General features: G+C 34.1%; 1 protein-coding gene and 1 non-coding gene across 4 annotated transcripts in view; both read left to right on the top strand.

Moving 5' to 3' along the window:
- Positions 1-21,825, top strand: part of LOC138696930 (uncharacterized) — a 235,465-nt gene that overhangs the window by 201,568 nt on the left and 12,072 nt on the right. For all 3 annotated transcript variants that reach the window (XM_069822425.1, XM_069822426.1, XM_069822424.1), the window contains exons 2-3: positions 15,196-15,454; positions 18,160-18,358. In XM_069822425.1, coding sequence (XP_069678526.1) covers positions 15,208-15,454; positions 18,160-18,358 — 446 coding nt within the window. In that variant the 5' untranslated portion in view covers positions 15,196-15,207. The remainder of the gene's footprint in view (positions 1-15,195; positions 15,455-18,159; positions 18,359-21,825) is intronic.
- TRNAF-GAA (transfer RNA phenylalanine (anticodon GAA)) lies at positions 21,409-21,481 on the top strand. Its single transcript has one exon. It is a non-coding gene; the product is annotated as a tRNA-Phe (tRNA).

Below are 21,825 nucleotides of genomic sequence, written 5' to 3'. Positions count from 1 at the left end.
AAATAAATAAATACTACTAATATGGAATGAGATGAAGATGAATGATATGAAATCTAAATTCTTTTTCTACAGGGGAGGGGAAGGGAAATGGACCGTGGCAATGGAAATTCCAACCCGGAATTTGCCTAAGTAACTGTGGAAAGCCACGGAAAAACCACAGTCAGGTTGGTCGGTTCGGGAATCGAATCACGGACCTCCCGAATGCGAGTCCCATGCGGAACGCATGAGCCACCACGCTCGGTTTTATGCGGCGTTAGTAGCGAACGCGGCACCAACAACTCTTTACTACGAGCTCATTCTTCGTTGTTCTCTCCTCGCGGCAGGCGAATAAGGGTACGTACGCGTTGGAGCAACGATAAACGATGAAAGAATTGACCTAGCGACGCTTTGGTATTATCAAAGAATCAAGTGTTCATATCGGAGCAACGAGGACGCGGGAAGCGAATATGTTGATTTATCAGTATAAGATATTCTATGCATCCACTTAATGAAAGAAGATATATAGAAAATATATCAGCTGTTAGGTTCAAGGTTAATATAACTTAAATACGTACAAAATTAAACCCGTTTCTCATCCCAAAGACAGTATAAATTCGTTGTGTTGTGATTGGTTCTTGTGATCACATAACATATGACGAATAAATACACAACTGATCACTTTGCCAATATCTACAATAATTAATTTAATATGCCGAAATAATAACAAATTGATTAATATTCGGATATATTGATAACCACCGGTCATTATATAGATTAATATTATCTTAATCAGAGATCATATAAACGACAAGAGCGAAGAAAATGGTACTTTTCTTTTTCGTCGCTTTTATCGTGTATCTTAGCTTTTATCGTTACTCCAATATGCACACCTCAATAACAATGCATGCTTCAATTCTCTCTGATATAGCATCGCTGCTTCTTTTATCGTTTATCGTCGCTCCAACGTGTACGTACCCTTAGAAGGCGAAGATACAAGTAAAATGTAAAAGGATAATGAGAAGCCAAAGAGAGAAATAAAATTAGAAAGAAGAATATGAAGAAGAAGAGAGAAGTATAAAGATTACCGTGAATAGATCATAAAGTAATAGCAACGAGCCTATAATGAAGGTAATTAAGAAGTGAGTATGGATATTTATGAAACTAGCGCAAGCGAGTTTCATAATTTTCATACGAGCTTCTTAATTACCATTATAGGAGAGTTTCATACGACTTTTTATACTCGACCATATTTCTAACTTGATATTATTAATTTTATTGTATCTGACCTGGAGCAATGTCCCGTATGTTGTGAGATGTGCGCAGACGCGAAAGTATTTATTTTTTCCGAGGAACAGATGTCCACATTGACCTTGCTAGGCCATAAGAATCTACAGAGATAACATTGAAATAAAATTAGACATTGAAAAACGAGATGACAAATTGAATTTATTTGAATATTATTTACAATTAACGCTAATTATTATAGTAACAGAACATAACCTTCTGCGACAGTATTGAATTTCCAGCCTCCGTGACTTTTCGCTAATTCTCTTTCGATTGCATATCCGAGAATAATCGATACTTGCGGTTTTATAACGGTAGAAAGCTGACCTGTCATTGGCTGAAGAGTTTTAACCTGAGTCGTCATTGGCTGAAAAACCTGACCTTTAATGAGTGGGTGTACTTTAATGGCATGCATTAAAGGTCTGCTACCAGGTGTATAATTACTACATTTCGGCATGGTCGAGCATAAAATAAATTAAAATACAAAGAAAAAGAACATGAAATAAAATAAAAAAGAGAAGGCAATGAGAAATGAAGAATTTGATTTAGTGGTAAGGAAATTAATAAATAGAATGTGAAAGAAGGGCAAAATAAAGAAGAAGAAGAAGAAGAAGAAGAAGAAGAAGAAAAAGAAATATGCAAAAAGGGGAAAACACGAGAGGATGAAGAAGAATTAGATAGTGTAATAAATTATACTTAAGCATTTCACCCAAAAGCACTGTTGTGATAATTGCCTCGAACTTGCGTGTGACATACTCGTAGGACACTGTTATAAACGCGTGAATGATAATGCATTGCCTACTGCCTTGAGTCGCATTTTGATTTACATAGATAGTCATGGGATTGTACAAATATCTCCATGCTCTAATTTGTTCCCCAAACCGTTAAGCTGCCGGGTGTGCTGTTCGTAGTTCGGGTTGCTACAGAGACCCGTTTGAACTAATTAACTTGCACAGTACCTGGATTCGATCCAAGCTTCCTCCATCACCGAAGCACACGTCCATTTTTACAATTGGTACTAGCGTAGGGTTACCAAACGTCCTCATTTCCTCGGACATGTCCTTATTTTCAAGTGTTAAATTTTCAAAATCGACGTAAATGTCCGGAAATTGACCTGTGGATTTAATACTTTAAAAATGCTTGGCCTTTATACAACGAAAGCTAAAATTCTCGATATACCTGTTCACTTTTAATATTTTACGTCTCATTTATTAGCTTTATTTCAATCCATTCTCCAGTATGGAATTTTAGGGTGGGGACATGCATGTATTTCTAATCTCACTCCACTAATACTTATTCAGAAAAGAATTATTAAAATATGCCTTAATAAACCAATTGATTACTCATCCGAGCTTTGTTTACTGATTTTAATGTTTTGAAAATTAAACAGATTTATTATATTGCCTTATTAATCTTCATACATAAAAATCGTAATAAATTCAAATTGTATCATCATAAATATGGAACTAAAAGATCCGATTTTATACGACTAGAGGAACCAAAGTGTTTCACAAGCACAGCTCTGAGCCATGGTACCTACTTTGGTCCAAGGTTATACAATAAAATAATTGATAAATCCCCAAATTTGGAAAAATTTAGTATCATAAATTTCAAAAATAGCGTTAGGAATTTAATTTTTAAAGAACATATATTGATTTAATATATATATGTATTTGTATGACTTAAATTATTAAAATTGAAATTGTATTTTTAAATTTAATTTATTCCTGTAATTTTTTTTCTTGATCCAGTTTGTGTCAAATAATTATCTTTGTGTTTATCTTTGTGTTTAGATATCTGCCTGAGCACGAGTTTTTTACTCCTTCAGGGAAGAACTAAGCTTGAATTTTTGTCCATGCTACTTTACTAACAATAAACAATAAACTTTTCAGGAGCTCAGAATGAAACTCGATACTTTTTGAAGTTTTGAAGTACAGAGCGCCTTTCACTTCCGTTTCCTTCTTCATACTGCAGAATGGGCTGTAGGATATCACTAAATTCCACATCCCGGATGATTACCGTTATCAGTCCAAGGAGAATATGGGAACATATTCGGAGGAGCAAGGTGAACGTTTTCGCTAGGATATAATGGACTTTAAACACCGATACCAAGAACAGCATAGTGAAAACATGATTGACATTTGGGGACTAATTCATGGAAGTAATGTAGTCTATATGTTAACAATAATAGCTCTTTCAGGTTTCTCAATGTTTAATGGTTTTAGTATTTATTTATTTAGTATTTATTTATTTATTTAACCTGGTAGAGATAAGGCCGTCAGGCCTTCTCTGCCCCTCTACCAGGAGATTCCAACTACAATATCAACAATAAAATTACATATATCACAGAATAAATATTTAAATTATCTCATTATTATTATTATTATTATTATTATTATTATTATTATTATTATTATTATTATTATTATTATTTCTTACCAATGTTTATTATTGTCACACTAACATTACTTATCCAACTTTCATTATTTACTTTCATGTTGTTTTATGGTCTAGATATTAATGTAATAACTATGTAACCAATTGTATTCAATTAGAATTAGAGTCTGGCTGGGCGGAAGAGAAGACCTACTGGCCTTAGCTCTGCCAGATTAAATAAATAAATTATTATTATTATTATTATTATTATTATTATTATTATTATTATTATTATTATTATATCATAAACAATATCAGCCTTCGTATTCCTACAAAAGGTTTAAGATTTCAAAAAAATTTTTATAACCGAAATTCAAAATCACATTCTCCAGTCTGTAGATGCATAAAATATGCCAATTTGCATGGGCACAATTTAGATCCTTTTAAGGTTTAGTTTCGTTTTGATTATTAGTTTTTACTGTTTGTACTCAATTTTATTTATGTATGTTTTTGTTATTTAAGATATTATTTATTTTTGTTTTGCACCTTTGTATCTTCTGTTTGTGTATTGTGCTGAACTATAATTGGCCTCTGGCTGTTGTTCAGCACACAAATATTAATAATAAATAAATAAATAAATAAATAATAAATAAATAATAAATTATTATTATAAATGTAAATCTCGAGAAACGACGAATTTATAATATACTATATTGGTTTTCGTATAATTTGTGTGCAAATATATTCTAATTTTGATTCACTTTTGTTTTTCTAATTTTAGTCGCCTATTTCAAAGTCGAAAAAATTACGTACAATCTACGAAAAGTTTAAGGACACTTCTTCAAAAGTGATTCTTCACTCCTGTCATACTTATATGAAACCCCCTGTTATTTTATAGGGACCTAAAGCCAGTGAAAAAAAAATGAAATTTTTACTGCAAACCCAATCTCTCTATCTTTCAAACTGCGGAGTATATAAAAATTTTTCTGATATGAAAACTTATTGAAAAATTACATATTTTGTAGGAGAAAAATGAATTACTCCAGAATGAATATGCTTAGTTAGAAATATCTGAAAGGTTTCTTGTGTAAATATTACTTTTTGTTTTAAAAAATTGTGACGCCTCGTTCACGCATTAAAATCCATATTTTTTTCTTAAGGAAAAAATGTGATTTTCTAAAAATTGTATTCCTTTGAGTTTGAAATTCGCAGCAAATTGACCCAGGACCGTCACTGCCACTTACATCATAACATTGCAAGTTGTTAACATTGGTCAATCAGCTTATTCCCTCCATTTTTAGTGAACAGTTGTGAAGTTTGCTACAAGTGAGGACAGGTTAGATTTCTTCCTTAAAAAAAAGTGAAAATTGATCGAAATTAAGGAGTGAGGACGTTGAAGTGGCAGATTATTGGGATTTGGAAGAATGACTTGAGATAATAGCTAACTCTACCGCAAAATATATCCATTCTGGAGTAATTAATATTTTTCCTACACAAACTGTAATTTTTCAGTAAGTTTTCATAACAGAAAAATTGTTCTACTCGTATAATCCACAGTTTGAAAGATAGAGAGATTTGGTTTGCTGTAAAAAAAACTTCAGCCTATTTCTCACAGGCGTTTGGTCCCTTTATAAACATCTGGGGACTTCACATAAGTATAAAGCCAGGCATGGCGCGTCCTCAGGTTGCGGATAGAGGAGACGGCCTCCAGATATGGAGGGTAGCTGCGAATATATTGAATAAGCAGTCGTAGACAGCCGATAAGGGGTGGACCTCCAGCTTGGGGGTTGGGGGAAGGGCTAACAATCCGTCACCGTAAAAAAACAGTTCGTTACGAATCCATACAATAAGCCTCGGTGTTAGTTGGGAGACCAGAGGGGAAAAAGACCTTTTGGGGAGACCGAGACGTAGATGGGGGATAATATTAAATTGGATTTGAGGGAGGTGGGATATGTTTATAGAGACTGGATTAATCTTGCACAGGATAGGGACCGATGGCGGGCTTATGTGAGGGCGGCAATGAACCTGCGTGTTCCTTAAAAGCCATTTGTAAGTAAGTAAGTAAATATAAGGCCAGGATTGAAACATCTCTTTTGAAGGAATGTAAAACTTCCGGTAGAACCTGTATATTACAAAATATCACTCTCCTGGTTACAAAACCAAATTTTCAGGTGAATAATACATACCGCCAATACCTTTTCAGACATTAGAAAATGGCACTCATTAGCCAGGAATAAAAATCATGTTGCGTAGTGTTATCAGTAAAGAGGATAGCCTTAACCTCTCGCCACTCTCTGGGACGATTAGGCCTGTTATGTGGCTGACTTTGCTTTTAGTCTAAATATTAAACAGTAGCCTACAAAACCTCTTTCCTATATTCACAATATAGAGTTATTTCCTAGGTTATTTTTTTTTAGTTTCAGGGCATTTTTGAAAGATTTTTAAGTCAAATGTTTTATACTAAGACTTCTTTTTATATAATAAGAATAATAATAATAATAATAATAATAATAATAATAATAATAATAATAATAATAATACTTACTTACTTACAAATGGCTTTTAAGGAACCCGAAGGTTCATTGCCGTCCTCACATAAGCCCGCCATATAATAATAATAATAATAATAATAATAATAATATATTATTTATTTATTTATCTAATTATCTATTTATTTACTTATTTATCTATTTATTTATTTATTTATGTATTTATGTATTTATTTATTTGTTTATGTATTTATGTATTTATTTATGTATTTACTTATTTATTTACTTACTTAATTATTTACTTACTTACTTATTTACTTACTTACTTACTTAATTATTTACTTACTTATTTACTTACTTACTTATTTACTTACTTACTTATTTACTTACTTGCTTACTTACTTATTTATTTACTTACTTATTTACTTACTTATTTATTTACTTACTTACTTACTTATTTACTTACTTACTTATTTACTTACTTATTTATTTACTTACTTACTTATTTACTTACTTACTTATTTACTTACTTACTTATTTACTTACTTACTTATTTACTTGATTACTTACTTACTTACTTATGTATTTACTTAATTATTTATTTATTTACTTATTTATTTACTTGCTTATTTACTTACTTACTTATTTACTTGCTTATTTATTTGTTTATTTATTCTGGCGAAGTTAAGGCCATCAGGCCTTCTCTTCCACTTAGCCTTCATAGGTCATCAAACTCCTACCGAGCCCAAATTACTGTATGTGAGTAGTACTACACGTCATATAGACAGAAGTATCCACTGGATTAAATTTATACAGATCTGTTAAATAGTGAACGTTCCGCACAGGTTGCAAGCCAACAGATGATTTGCATAAAATTGCGTGTCCCCCGGAGATGTTGCCGCACATAATCTGGATCTATCGAAGCGGATTTCAATTGCATAATTTTTATATTAGAGTGAAAGATTACGTCATGGGGACCAAATTGCCACCTAAAGGAAGATTCTAATCAACTTATTTTCGCAATATGAAATTACCCATGCATCATGCACTGCAGAAAAGTGTATGGTCAACAAAATTATATGCCATTAAGATTGCAATCTGGGAAGATGCTCATTTCAGCATCGCTTTAGGGTATCCTATATTCCTGTCCGTTTATTTTTGCATATTTAAGAATGAGTCCTTGAGAATACAGACTAAAAGTATATAATTGGTGATTTTCGCTTAATCCATTAGTTGTAATATACGCAAATCACCGCTCTGGCAATTATATATTTAAAATGCATGCTATAACATCGTACCGGTATTCGTTTTCTGCAGTCTAAGAACGTATTGCGAATTTTATTGCAAACTGAGCTTGGCTGAATCCCATATTTCAATTAGCTAAAATATACACCGTTAATTCAATTCTTATAGGTTATGTATTTGGAATTTTAATTAATTCTTGCTGCGCTCGGTCATGGGTTCAATTCCCTCTTAAGCTGACTTTCTTGTTGGGTTTTGTCGAGGTTTTCTTCCACTGTATGGCGAATGTCAGGTAATACATTGTGAATCCTCGGCCTCATCTTGTCAAATGCCATTTCACTGTCACCAATTTCATTGACGCTAAATAACCTAGTAGTTGATACCGCATCGTTAAATAATCAATTTTTTTATTATTATTACATATTATTATAAAGATTTATTGCAAGCAAAAACTACATACAATAACAAATATTTTACAATATTATTGTAATACTCGTATATGAATATTCTCCAAAATTCGAAATTGATTACCAATCTCATAGTAAAATAGCCTACATATTACAATTTATTATATACATACGAGTACAATGTAACTGGGTCACACCCGAAAAAGCAGGATGCTTGAGGTCGGGTGTGATCAAGAATGAAAACTGGACAAAAGAAAAAATAATAATAAATGAAATAATAGGCTAATAATAATAATAATAATAATAATAATAATAATAATAATAATAATAATAATAATAATAACCACAACTGTGATTAAACGGTTAAAGGTAATTACATATAAAGTTTAAAAAGAATAAGAATAAAAACAAAAAAACAAACAAACAAACCAACGATACCATAGCCTACAGTATACATAAACATGCTAGGTTGTAAGTTAAGAATACAACATTGTTAAAGTAATGACGTATCAAAGAACTTACAGTATTGCCGATATCACCTCTATGCCGACGACCTACAACTTTACATACATTCCAGACCCAATACGATCAATGAATCGATTGACAAGTTAAATTGTGACCTAGCCACTGTCTCCACTTGGGCGGCCAATTTCGGACTCGCACTTAACCCAAGTAAGACTCAAGCCATAATTATTGGACATAAGCGTGTAGTTAACTCCCTTAATAACAGTAATCTTTCAGTTGTTACCCTTAACAACACGCTAATCCCTTATTCATCTGTCGTAAAAAATCTTGGCTTCTTTTTTGATAATAATCTAAGTTGGAATTTTCAAGTTAAAGAAACGATAAAGAAAATCTGTTCCTCCTTTCACTCTTTGAGTCGCTTGAGAAACTTCTTGCCCCAGCAACTAAAACTTACCCTAGTACAAACCCTAGTAATGCCGCACTTCGATTATTGTGACGTTTTGTTAAGTGATCTAAGTTCTGAACTGTCAGTCAAGTTACAGCGAGCTCAGAATATGTGCATCAGATACGTGTGCAACATCCGACGATATGATCACATATCACCGTCCTTCGCAAGTCTCTCGTGGCTCCGACTTAAAGAACGCAGAACTTTACACTCTTTGTCTTTACTCTTTCGAATTCTGCACACCTCAACACCAAATTACCTTTCGTCTCGTTTCTCTTATCTATATCTAACCACGACGTAAATACCAGATCACTTATCTGTGGCACGCTAAATATACCTCTTCATAGAACATCTTGTTATTCCTCATCTTTTACAATATCCACCTCGCGTCAATGGAATTCCTTGTCACAAAGTATTAGGGGCTGCAAGACAACAAACACCTTTAAGAACAGCTTAAAAGATAACCTTATTAGCATTTCACTCCAATCATACTGATTTAAAATATTACTGACTACACTGTTGCTTTTTTTCTTTAGACATCATCCTGATTGTGCTGCATTTTCAAAATTGTCTCATAATAATCTCTTTCTATTATCTAATATAATTTGAAATATATTAACATTCTATGTATTTTAGTTTAAATCTGCTACCCAGTTTATTTCAGTGTTTAATTAATAGTTCATAGAATTTTGTTGTTTAATTCGTAAATAACTCTTGTATACATGTAACTCTCATCTAAATCAATTTGTTGAATTCTTTATAAGTTCATGCATATGTATATACACTTTTTGCTGGTTGTGTGGAAGAGAAGGCCTTACGGCCTTAACTCTGCCAGCTAAAATAAATCATCATTATTATTATTATAAAGTGACAGAAAAAATAAATGGATAAGAATTTACATGATTATAATTTCAAAAACAGTTCAAGCACTTGTTTTTTGAATAATAATTAATAATAACTAATAACAATAATAATAATTAATAATAACTAAAAATAACATCAAAGAAAAATTGTTCCGGCGCCGGGTATCGATCCCGGGACTCTTCGCTTAGCGTATGAATGCTCTCCCGACTGAGCTACCCCAGGAGCCATAGCCCACACCATAGCTCAATCGGCAGAGCATTCGTGCGCTAAGCGAAGGGTCCCGGGATCGATACCCGGCGCCGGAACAATTTTTCCTTGAAATTATTCAAACCTGCTTTACATGGAGCTACTACCTGAAAGCCAGATTTGCATAAAACTAACACTTCATAGAATTGATATCGTGTCTACCGCTGTAGAGCAGTGGCCTGACTACGGAACCAGCGAGCCCGGGTTCGAATCCTGGTTAGGGTTTTTCTGATCCCTTGAATAATCTCTCTCTCATATCAACATTGCATCCTTCTTGTGGTTAAGAAGCATACAGTCCATCGCTGTGGAGTAATGGTTAGCATGTCTGACTGTGAAAGGGTGGGCCCGGGTTCAAATTCAAGTTGGGACAAGTTACCTGGTTGAGTTATTTCCAGGGTTTTCCCTCGACCCTTTAAGAGCAAATGCTGGGTAACTTTCGGCGTTGAACTCTGAACTCATTTCACTGGCATTATCACCTTCATCTCACTTAGGCGCTAGATAACCGTAAAAAAAAAGTAAATCCATGGTGCTACAGCCCTGAAGGGCCAAGTCCGACCAGCCGGCTGCTGGCCTCACGTTCACATGCCGAAGCAGAGGTGGACGATCATCCAACCAGGATGGAGGTATCGTGTGGTTAGCACGATGATCCCCCCCAGCCGTTATAGCTGGTTTGCTGAACCGGATTTTTGCTACCTATCGTAGCTCCCCAAGTGCATCACCATGCTGGGTGGGCACCGGTCCCATACACTGGCCGAAATTTCATGAAAAAATTTCTTCCCCCATGAGGACTGGAACCAGCGCACATTCCGTAACGCGAGTCCTAGGCAGGATGACTTAGACCACGACGCCACGGCGCGGGACGCTAGATAACCGTAGCAGTTGATAAAGCGTCGTAAAATAAACCAATTAAGAAAAGAAGAAGCGTGCATAGCTGAACGCTTGCAGGGAGATTTCAGCGATCTGACACTAATTTGAGCGCGAGCGTAGTGATCCACAAATGAAATGCAGTAGTCCTATCGTGATCGGGGCCCGAACAACGGGTTCTCCGTCCCTGCCACCTGCCGTCGGCGTCACAGCGACCTTCACCCGGGCCCGTGCACTTTTTATAGGTCAGAATGCTAATCGCGCTCTCAGTGCGATTTCCTGTCATTACCATATTTGCTGCAGCGATGTGCGAACATACGTGTAACAACCTAAACCACTCTTAACTATCCAGGTACCAGCTATTAACTTCACACCATTCTCTGTTCATAACATAATAATGATTAAGTGACGAGGTAACCGTCACCGATTCGGTTCAAGCTATGATATAAAACTGACCTCAGCATTTGGGCCAGTTTGTAATTCGCAAGTTAGACCCGTAACAAACTTGCAGAGTTTTCGCCAGCGAGAAATGTGTTGCGAGAAAATTAAAAAACTGATAACATGGATTCAGATGGACGTCCACACACTGGAAGAGATTCTCGCTCGAGGCAAGAACCTCGCGCGAGTTTCTCGCTGGAATCGGTGCTCAGCAAATTTTCTTGACACATTTATCAAAGATGTTTGACATTTATACTCTTTATGACAATTGAATGTAGAAAAAGATATCACAGGTGGCGATGAATTGTATTGTTTTTATTTGAAAATGAGGAAATATGGCTGATAATTTCAGTCAGAAGCTTATCGAACTTGTACGATGTCACCCGTAGGTTATTTGTATGATACACAGGATGAAAACTATAAAAACACGAAACTTAAAGAAGAAATCTGGAGATAAATATCAGATTATCTGAAAATAAATAGAGCTATATTTTATTTTGATGAGATTTAATGCTATTAATTAAACATTTGAAATAATGTATCTATGTCTTAACAGTTTACATAATTTTAATCAGAACATAGCAAAGAATCCTCTATCATATCATGAATAGCAAAAAACTGAGGTCCATTCAATTTGAAATAACGCCTAACGTATCATCAAATCGAAATCAGTGTCCAAAACTCCCCCTTATTTTCGTAAGATACAATGTTATTTTCAGATATTTCTGGCTTTAATTTTAGGCCTACTTTTTCTTTTCAGTAACAAAATATGTTCATGTAACTCCATTTCCTCACCATCTGAATACTCAGATTCAACACAGCGTTCGTACGTAATTTGTAAAGTACGACAATATACTTAAAGGTTATATATTTAAGTACGACAATATACGTAAATACATAACCTATAAATTTTCCCCAACGAGTGATTACTATATATAATCAGAAAAATCCTTTCTGCATGAAGGCAGTGCATAGATGATCATAGCGAGGTGTGATCTGTGATAACGAGAACTCAAGTGTGTGGAGGAAGGCTCTTCGCCTCTTTCTCGCAACACATTTCTCGCTAGGAAAACTCTTCAAGTGTGTTACGGGCCTTAGTAATGATATCACAGTCTACTATACACAGTCACGAAGCTAGGGATGATTTTTTGCAAATCTCGCGATAGTTGTTAGCCGCTTGGAGCGCTGTGAGTACTAGGAACAATAGACTGTGCCACAGCCATCGTGATCTAATACAGGCCATAAGGCAGACTATGTAACTCGCTTAACCCGATCACGAAGGGCGGCGTTTCAACCATATAAATTAGTTGGAATGCATAAACAGTAACATGTGTTTCTCTAAAATGTAGTGTAATTCCATTAATAAAATTTAAAACAATGATTATGAGACACTTCAGACATAATTCACTTGCGAGTAATATTATTTTTGCTGTGGAAATTACGTTGTTCGTATGTGTAATACCTGCCTTTATTTCGATTAAATATTGCGAAATTCTTGTACATTCATTTATGCACGATTCAATAATTTTCAATTGCACCGCACGGATATTTAGATATGTTGAAATTATACGTTATGTTTACTGTACCAGTTGCCCCTTTCTCTCTAAATTTAGTGATCTCCAATGCCTTGCCATTAATATGAAAATTATAGGTTATGTTTACTATATTTAACTTATATTCCTAAATTCGCAATCATACATTATAATTAAGCATAATGTCATGTATGATACCCCGGACATTCAATTTGTCTGTATTTTAATACTACAATTGAGTACTGAATTACTGTATTTATCTACTACTTAAGAGACGAAGTAACACAATTGTACGTACACTAATTTCATAGGAGTGGTATAGTAAATGTTTTGTCTAAAATTAAGGAAGGTAGATGTGCTAAATTGAAATCACAATACAAATTCTTTTTTATTAAACATGAAAATAGCTTCCATTCTAAACTTGAAATGTTGACGCGAACAGATTATGTTAACATCTAAATTCTCTTCACATTAAAATAACACAGTTTTGTAATTATTTCTGCAACATATTATGCAACAAGAAGTAAACGGAACTTATGGACACATTACACTAAATAAAGCTTAGCAATGATACGCAATAAAGTTATAATATATTTCACTGAGCTTCATACACTGAAATAGAAAACCCGAACAAACATTAATGCCTGGGCTAGATCGAAAAAGCATTGACTGTGCCGTATTTCGCATTTTTATGAAAAGCTATGTAGGCTGTGAAATGTTCGTTATCGGTTGTAATAAATGTAAATGGCTAAAATACAATAATTTGAAGAATAATATGGGACAAGGAGACGTTTGTAGTATTATAAATTGTAAGAAAAATAGGTTAGCGTTATCCTTCTTCCGAAAGATCCAGGAAGGTGAGTTTATAGAATATAATATATATTTTATGAAAATAATATATAAACCTTATGTATTTCATATTTCAATAGTGGGAGGAAGGTGTTAATTTTTCCAAAAGAACACGATATCGAAAGTACAATACATTTTATGGTCTGCTAGGGAAAGAGTCTGTGATGAGGCGATAGTAGCGATCCTGGTGGTGAGCAACTATCTATGGATGCATATTTCAACTGTCTATGTTTGCATATTTAGTAAGTATTAAGCTTCGTGACTGTATATAGTAGACTGTGATGATATCCTGAAAAAGCAGGGTGATCCCTAGTGCCAGTGTGCGGCCAGGGAAAGAGCCGTATCGGAAGCAGATCGCTGCTGTAGGTTTGTTGTCATCAGTTTGTGGTTAAATACAGACCTACCAACTTTCAAACAATACGCTGGTCACCCGGAATTAGCTCATGACTTCCGCTCTCCCGCTTTAACATGATAATCTCCAGAATTTAGAGGTGATCGCATACCTTATTCATATAAAAAGTGTCCCATCTCATATATACTTATTAAACTTAAAATTAAAGAACGTGTTACCTCTACTTAGAATTCACACTGGACTGCAAGTGAAACGATTCAGTTACCAAAAACTTATTATTATTAACTTATTCGAATATGTGATCGAGTGAAATGCAAAGTATACTCTCCTAATTTTATTAGTACGCAATTTATATCTCATCATGGCAAGTTTGGAGATTATTTTGAGCGATTCAAAATTGAAACTGCAGAAGAATCGATGGAAGGAGTCCATAATCGTACCTGTCTTTAAGAAGGGGACAAGCCTGACTGTAGTAACTTTCGAGGAATATCACTTTTGTTGACGTCGTACAAAATGTTGTCCAATATTCTTTTGAGAAGATTAATTCCATATGTAGATGAAATTATTGGGGATCATCAGTGTGGTTTTAGGCGTAATAGATCAACTATTGACCAGATATTTTGTATTCGACAGATAGGCTAATGGAGAAAAAATGGGAGTATAATGGTACAGTCAGAGCCTTCTTCAGTTACAAGCCGGAGCCATACGTCGGCAACACTGTAATTAACTGTCAACCGGAGGCCTACCATGCGGTACACGTGTTCGTGTTAATGCCGATTTTCAATGTAAATTAATGTTACAATATAAGTGTGTATGGATGGAATTATGTTCGCGGTCATACCAAACGTTCATTGTTGATGTAAATGCGTGTTGGCAATAAAATCAATACAATAAATGAAAATAAAATGGGTGCAGTCTTTGGAAATTTTTACGGTTAGCGGTGACAAAGTAACTGACAATTCTTCTAAATATTAAATATTGTATAAACTACATTTTTATAGTCTTACTTGTGGTGTATCAGAATTCTAGCCAAATTGTTGGGTCTCGCCTGCTGTATCAATAAAGTTACGCCGTTGGTTTTCAAGTTCATTGTAAACAGCTGTTTTGTGATCCCATAACATATTCATGTCATCCGCATAAACAAGCAGCTGATGTAACCCATTCAATTCCAACTACTACTACCAACTTACAAGTAACACTTTTCAGACACCACTCCATCTCATACTACCAGCTTACATTATTCACCGCTAGAGAAGCTGAATAGTAACAGTGTTGCAACTAATTTTCGGATGATCTATGTAGGCTGTAATTATTGTCCGCAGCAAACATTCAAGTACTTAAAGTCTGTTCTTGACTATTGCAGGAAACTGGAGCCATGGATTTCCGGGCACACGCAGCATGGCTAACCGCGCTTCTGGCAGCAGCTCTGGTCCCGGGCAGCGCAGCGTCTGACGACAAGCCTCACTCCAGACAGAAGCGAATACTCTGGATCACCAACGACGGACGGCTGGCGCTGCCACCCGGCACCGCTCTGGTCATCACGCCCTCCTTGTCGCTGCCGTTCGTGCGATATCCTCCGGATGGCTTCCTGTCCAACATGTCCATCAGCTTGCCATTTACGAGTACGTACTACTATCAAATGACGCGTGCTTTTCGTTATATAAACCCGAGTCACACGGTGATAGTTTACAGGAGTCTACAGGAGTCAAGTGCTTGAAGCCTCTAAACTTGATGGAATATTTGTGATCACACGGCGACATTAAACTTGAAACCATGCTTGAAAAAAAGCGCGCGCTGAATGTTGTATTCGCAGTGGTGTTTGAATTCTTGTATTCTGTTATAGTTAATAAAAATCAATAGTGAACTGGCATTTTTAGTTTGGTGAAACTGAAGATGCCACCAGCACATATTCAAGCGTGTGTGTAGCTAATTGGCGCCTTATTATTGTGTTAATTACAAAATATTCTTGAAAAAAAGGAAAAGAGAACATGGGTTAAGAAATGGATTCGTAGAATAATTATGCACGGTGCATCTAATACCTTGTTGAAAGAATTAGCTGAAGAAGGTCCTGCAGAATACAGGAAACACCTCAGAATGAGTCCTGTTTCAAGGCTTTTTAACTTTTTCGAACCACTTCTACGTCTATGTTTTCGAAACCTTGTTCCATGAGTTCACTGACTAGTTTCTGGAATAATAATTCCCGCTTGTTTTTATTGAGGTATTCTTTGTCGCGTATATTCCATACAAGTTCATACTTCTCATAGACTTCCAAAAACTTAATGATATCGTTGGAATTCCACTTAGGGGCGCTCATTATTAATAATTATTAATTTACATCGACAGTAGGCCTAAAACTACAAACTTTCTACTTGCCAAGTTGCTACAAGTTCGCATTCACACGCGGGAAGTGGTGGAGTCAAGTTGGTCACGTGACAGGAAATTGGACACATAAGTTGACGGGTCGTCAACTCAAATTCTGCTTGACCGCCAAGTCACACTTGACCGTTTCGACCATATCACACGGGGAAAGTTGAAGGAAAGTCGACTTGCTCCAAGCACTTGACTCCTGTAAACTATTCCCGTGTGAATTAGCCTATATAGTCATGTTAAACTCAACTATAGGTTCAACTCGACTGCTAGGTGTGAAATCCAAAGGCCGCAATTCAAAACATTTTTTTTTCTATGGTGAAATTTTATAAGCTTCTAAGTGATATAGCAAAAAACAAACTTTAATATTTTACCACAGAAAATATTTTGTTCATTGCAGAGATGTATTCTTTGGCATTTGAAGTGTATTTTCTGGGGGGGGGGGAGGAAAGGACATGTCAGGTTTTGAAAGTTTGCTCTTCAATTATAATCTAACGGTCTTTACTTTGAAGATTACATTAATTTCTTTAGACGACATCTAAAAAATCTAGTGAAATGCCTTCTGACGCAATGCCATCTGTCAGCGCTGCCAATGAATCCTACCTCCACGTCCATGTCATGACCCCTGGGCAATGCAACCTTGGTTGTAGCAGACGGAGAAGGGATCCCTACAGAAAACACGCCTAAGCAAGGCTAGCAACCTACTAGGGTGGAAGATATATTGCTCGAAGAAATATTGGTGTCTCGGATGAACCTTATAGATTTCAAATTGACGAGTGGAATGCAAGATGTTACTAAGTGGGTTAAAAAGAGAAGACAAGAATGGAGAGATCATACTTTGAAGATGCAAAATGATCGTCTACCTAAAATCGCCATGAAGGAAAAACCTGACGCCACCAGACCGCTCGGACGACCTCCGAAAAGATGGCTGGAAAGCTGGTCACCTGCCTCGGGGAATAGCGACACCAAATGAAAACCAACAGGATTTGATCCTAATGAAATAATAATAATAATAATAATAATAATAATAATAATAATAATAATAATAATAATAATAAGAAGAAGAAGAAGAAGAAGATTAATTTCTTAATTTATTAACTAGCAGACTTACTCGTGTTAATTATGTAAGTTTGTGCGGTGCTTCATCACACCATCCTCAGAGCCTACTAGATCTCGGCGTCATCTCGAACTTCTCTGCCTGTTATGTGGGTGCTTTTGATTGTTGAAAGGTGTTGAAAAGTAGAGTCAAATAGTGTGTGTATACTGAAATTGATCTGTGTGTTGATAATTTGATCGGGGTGTGTTTTAGTGTGTTTGTATATTTCGTATTGTTCTAGTGTGTTGAGTTTTTGGTTCTTGGGTTGTATGTGTAGTATTTCCATGTCCGCATTTATGTTATTGTATGTATGGTTAGCACTGGTTATGTGATCTGCGTATGTAGATGTATTGTGCCCTCTGGTTATTGCTTTAATGTGTTCTTTGTAGCGTTTTTGGAATGATCTGCCTGTCTGTCCTATGGAAATCCTACACATACAACCCAAGAACCAAAAACTCAACACACTAGAATAATATGAAATATGCAAACACACTAAAACACACCCTGATCAAATTCTCAACACACATATCAATTTCAGTACACACACACACTATTTGACTCCACTTTTCAACACCTTTCAACAATCAAACGCACCCACATAACAGGCAGAGAAGTTCGAGATGACGCCGAGATCTAGTAGGCTCTGAGGATGGTATGATGAAGCACCGAAACAGCTGTAAGCCGCACAAACTTACATAATTAACACGAGTAAGTCTGCTAGTTAATCAATTAATTATATTCAAGTGTTAAAAATAGTGTACGCAAGATTTAAAATGGATTAATTTCTTGCCACAACACACTCCAACTAAAATTCTGCTCCCAAACCGACATTACTCATTAGACTGTCTGTATTCCATGTTGCAGTTGACTTCGACAAGTTGGGTCTGACCGACAACGAGAATCCTTACGGTGTCCTTCCTCCCATCCTCGCTCGAAGCATGGGCAGAATGTCGGGGATGCTGCTGGCCGACTACATCGGGCAGATAATGGAGCGCAGAAGACACTCCCGATCGGCGCCTCCGCCCCCTCAACCCCCGCATGCGAATTTCCACGGAGGGGAAAGGTAAGGTCATAGATTTCACATATTACGTTTGAAGTTACACTTCATTCATATCCGTCGAGTGAACTCACACATTCATTTTCAAAATAACCACAGACATGAATTGACACTAGACACTCCATTCATATCCATCGCGTGGACTCGTACACGTTCACTTTCAAGAAACCACAAATATTTGAATTGACACTGCATTCAGATCCCTTCAATCGGTTCCAAAGAATACAAGTTGTATTACCTGTCATGTATGGCATAGTCTCCAACAGCGCATAGTGATTAGTGCCTAACCGCTCAACACAGAAAGTGGTCTGTTCGGAGAGGAAGGAGAAATGGTAGGCACTCTTATCTCATCAGTTGTCAGAGCTCTGATATGTTCTAGTATTAGCTTTAAGAAAAACAGACGCTCAGCAACAGATGAAGAGTTGAGTTTTGTCATTTCTATCTGTATTTAAATCCAATGAGAATGAATAAGCTACAAACTGGTTAATTTTAGTTCCTACTTCAGTTTCAATTATTTATTTATTTATTTGCTTGATTGTTTGTTTGTCTATTGATTTATTTCTTTATTTATACGTTTATTTATTCATTTATTTATTATTCATTTCTTTATTTATTCGTTTATTTCTTTATCTGTTCGTTCATTTCATTATCTATTTGTTTATGTCTTTATTTATTCGTTTATTTCTTTATCTGTTCGTTTATTTCTTTATCTGTTCGTTCATTTCATTATCTATTTGTTTATGTCTTTATTTATTCGTTTATTTATTTATGTATTTGTTTATGTCTTTATTTATTCGTTTATTTCTTTATCTGTTCGTTTATTTCTTTATCTGTTCGTTCATTTCATTATCTATTTGTTTATGTCTTTATTTATTCGTTTATTTCTTTATGTATTTGTTTATGTCTTTATTTATTCGTTTATTTCTTTATCTGTTCGTTTATTTCTTTATCTGTTCGTTCATTTCATTATCTATTTGTTTATGTCTTTATTTATTCGTTTATTTCTTTATGTATTTGTTTATGTCTTTATTTATTCGTTTATTTCTTTATCTGTTCGTTTATTTCTTTATCTGTTCGTTCATTTCATTATCTATTTGTTTATGTCTTTATTTATTCGTTTATTTCTTTATCTATTTGTTTATGTCTTTATTTATTCGTTTATTTCTTTATCTGTTCGTTCATTTCATTATCTATTTGTTTATGTCTTTATTTATTTATTCGTTTAGTTCTTTATGTATTTATTCATTCATTTAATTTTTATTTATTCGTATATTTTTTATTTATTCGTTCATTTCTTTATTTATACGTTTCTTTACTTATTCGTTTATTTCTTTATTTATTAGTTTACTTCTTTATTTATTCATTTATTTATTTATTTATTTATTCGTTTATTTATTATTCAATTATTTTCTATATTTATTCGTTTATTTCTTTATCTGTTCATTTATTTCTTTATCTGTTCGTTCATTTCATTATCTATTTGTTTATGTCTTTATTTATTCGTTTATTTCTTTATGTATTTATTTATTTATTCGTTTAATTTTTATTTATTCGTTCATTTCTTTATTCATACGTTTCTTTACTTATTCGTTTATTTCTTTATTTATTCGTTTACTTCTTTATTTATTCGTTTATTTATTATTCAATTATTTCTATATTTATTCATTTACTTCTTTATTTATTCGTTTACTTCTTTATTTATTCGTTTATTTCTTTATGTCTTCGTTTATTTCTTTATCTGTTCGTTCATTTCATTATCTATTTGTTTATGTCTTTATTTATTCGTTTATTTCTGTATGTATTTATTTATTCGTTTATTTTTTATTTATTCGTGTATTTTTTATTTATTCGTTCATTTCTTTATTTATACGTTTCTTTACTTATTCATTTATTTCTTTATTTGTTCGTTTACTTCTTTATTTATTCGTTTACTTCTTTATTCGTTTATTCCTTTATGTGTTCGTAAATTTCTTTGTCTATTCGTTTATGTGTTTATTTATTCATTTATGTCTTTATTTACTCATTCATTTATTTATTCGTATATTTCGTTATTTATTTTTTATTTATTCGTTTATTTCTTGATTTGTTCGTTTATTTCTTTATTTTATTATCTATTTCATATTTTTCACATTTATTTATTCATTTATTTATTTACTCGTATTTGCTTATTTATTTGTTTGTTTCTCTGTTTATTTATTTCTTTATCTATTCGTTTATTTTTTATTTATTCGTTTATTTCTTTATTTATTCATTTATTTCATGTTTTTCAGTTATTTATTTATTCATTCAGTCATTTATTTAATTAATTAAACATTTTGTGAGATGCCATCTGAGCACAAATATATACTCTTTCTGGGGGTGCTAGAGTGATTTTTTACACAAACATCCCAGTATGTATCTTTATTCTAGGAATAAATTTATTTTATTTTTTTTATCATTATCATTCCACCAACATTCTCCAGAATTTCTCCCTCATCATTCCGTTTCGTAAAAAAGATCATCATTTGTGTTTGTGTGGCGTCAAATCGGCCGTCTGCCGTAATGTGTGTTAGTCACGTGATTCATGGCAATCATGACTAGGTAAATTTAATGGCGGCTGTAGAACACTTCGTGTCTCGAAATAGCTCTGAATAGGCATTGAGATGTGCACAGTGAATTTCCACTATATAGCCTACATAGGTCTATAATGTTACCCTGCCATTGTTTTATCTCTGGCCGGAACCATTAATGACTGAAGAACAAAATGGTGGTCGTATTTAAATATCGTATTAATCGCTTCAGCTTACAGGTAAAGTTAAATTATTGTGCGAGTGAATTTACTTTTAGTTTTTATGTGTTAACCTTATTTTTAACAAAGTTTCATGATTTCAAAAGGTCCAAACTTTGAAATAACCTCACAAATGTAATATGTTACGATTCAAAGTAAGCATATTATGCAATAGCCGTATCTCTTGTATCTCACGTGACTATTATATCATTACACTTACGCACGCTATTGTTAGTCACGTGTTCCATGACTAGGTGAATTTAACTTCGGAAGAAAGCATACGTCATGCGCCGAAATAGCTCAGTTGGGAGAGCGTTAGACTGAAGATCTAAAGGTCCCTGGTTCGATCCCGGGTTTCGGCAATACATTTTAATTTCTCTAAAGTTGCTAGTGGTGAACAAAATACAAAGTCGAATTAAACATATCGATTAAAACTGCTCTAATTAAAGTTCCTAATGTCATGCATTTCAGATTCTTTATTTGCCTTAAAAGTTCATAGTGCAAGAGACTTCGTTAAAGAAAGTTAAAAAAAAAAATGTAGCACACATAAAACATTGCATTAAAATTACCATTTTATTCATCTTTAAAAGGAAATACAATTTTATAAAATATTATTTTGTAAACTTTCCATCAATATAAAAAGTTATGAAAATTGTAAAATGGGATATTTTGTAACAATGTTTTATTTTTGTTTTTATTTTCTCTG

The sequence above is a fragment of the Periplaneta americana genome, chromosome 3 (assembly GCF_040183065.1).
Source record: "Periplaneta americana isolate PAMFEO1 chromosome 3, P.americana_PAMFEO1_priV1, whole genome shotgun sequence".
Lineage (NCBI taxonomy): Eukaryota > Metazoa > Arthropoda > Insecta > Blattodea > Blattidae > Periplaneta > Periplaneta americana.
This window is presented reverse-complemented; position numbering and strand designations above follow the sequence as displayed.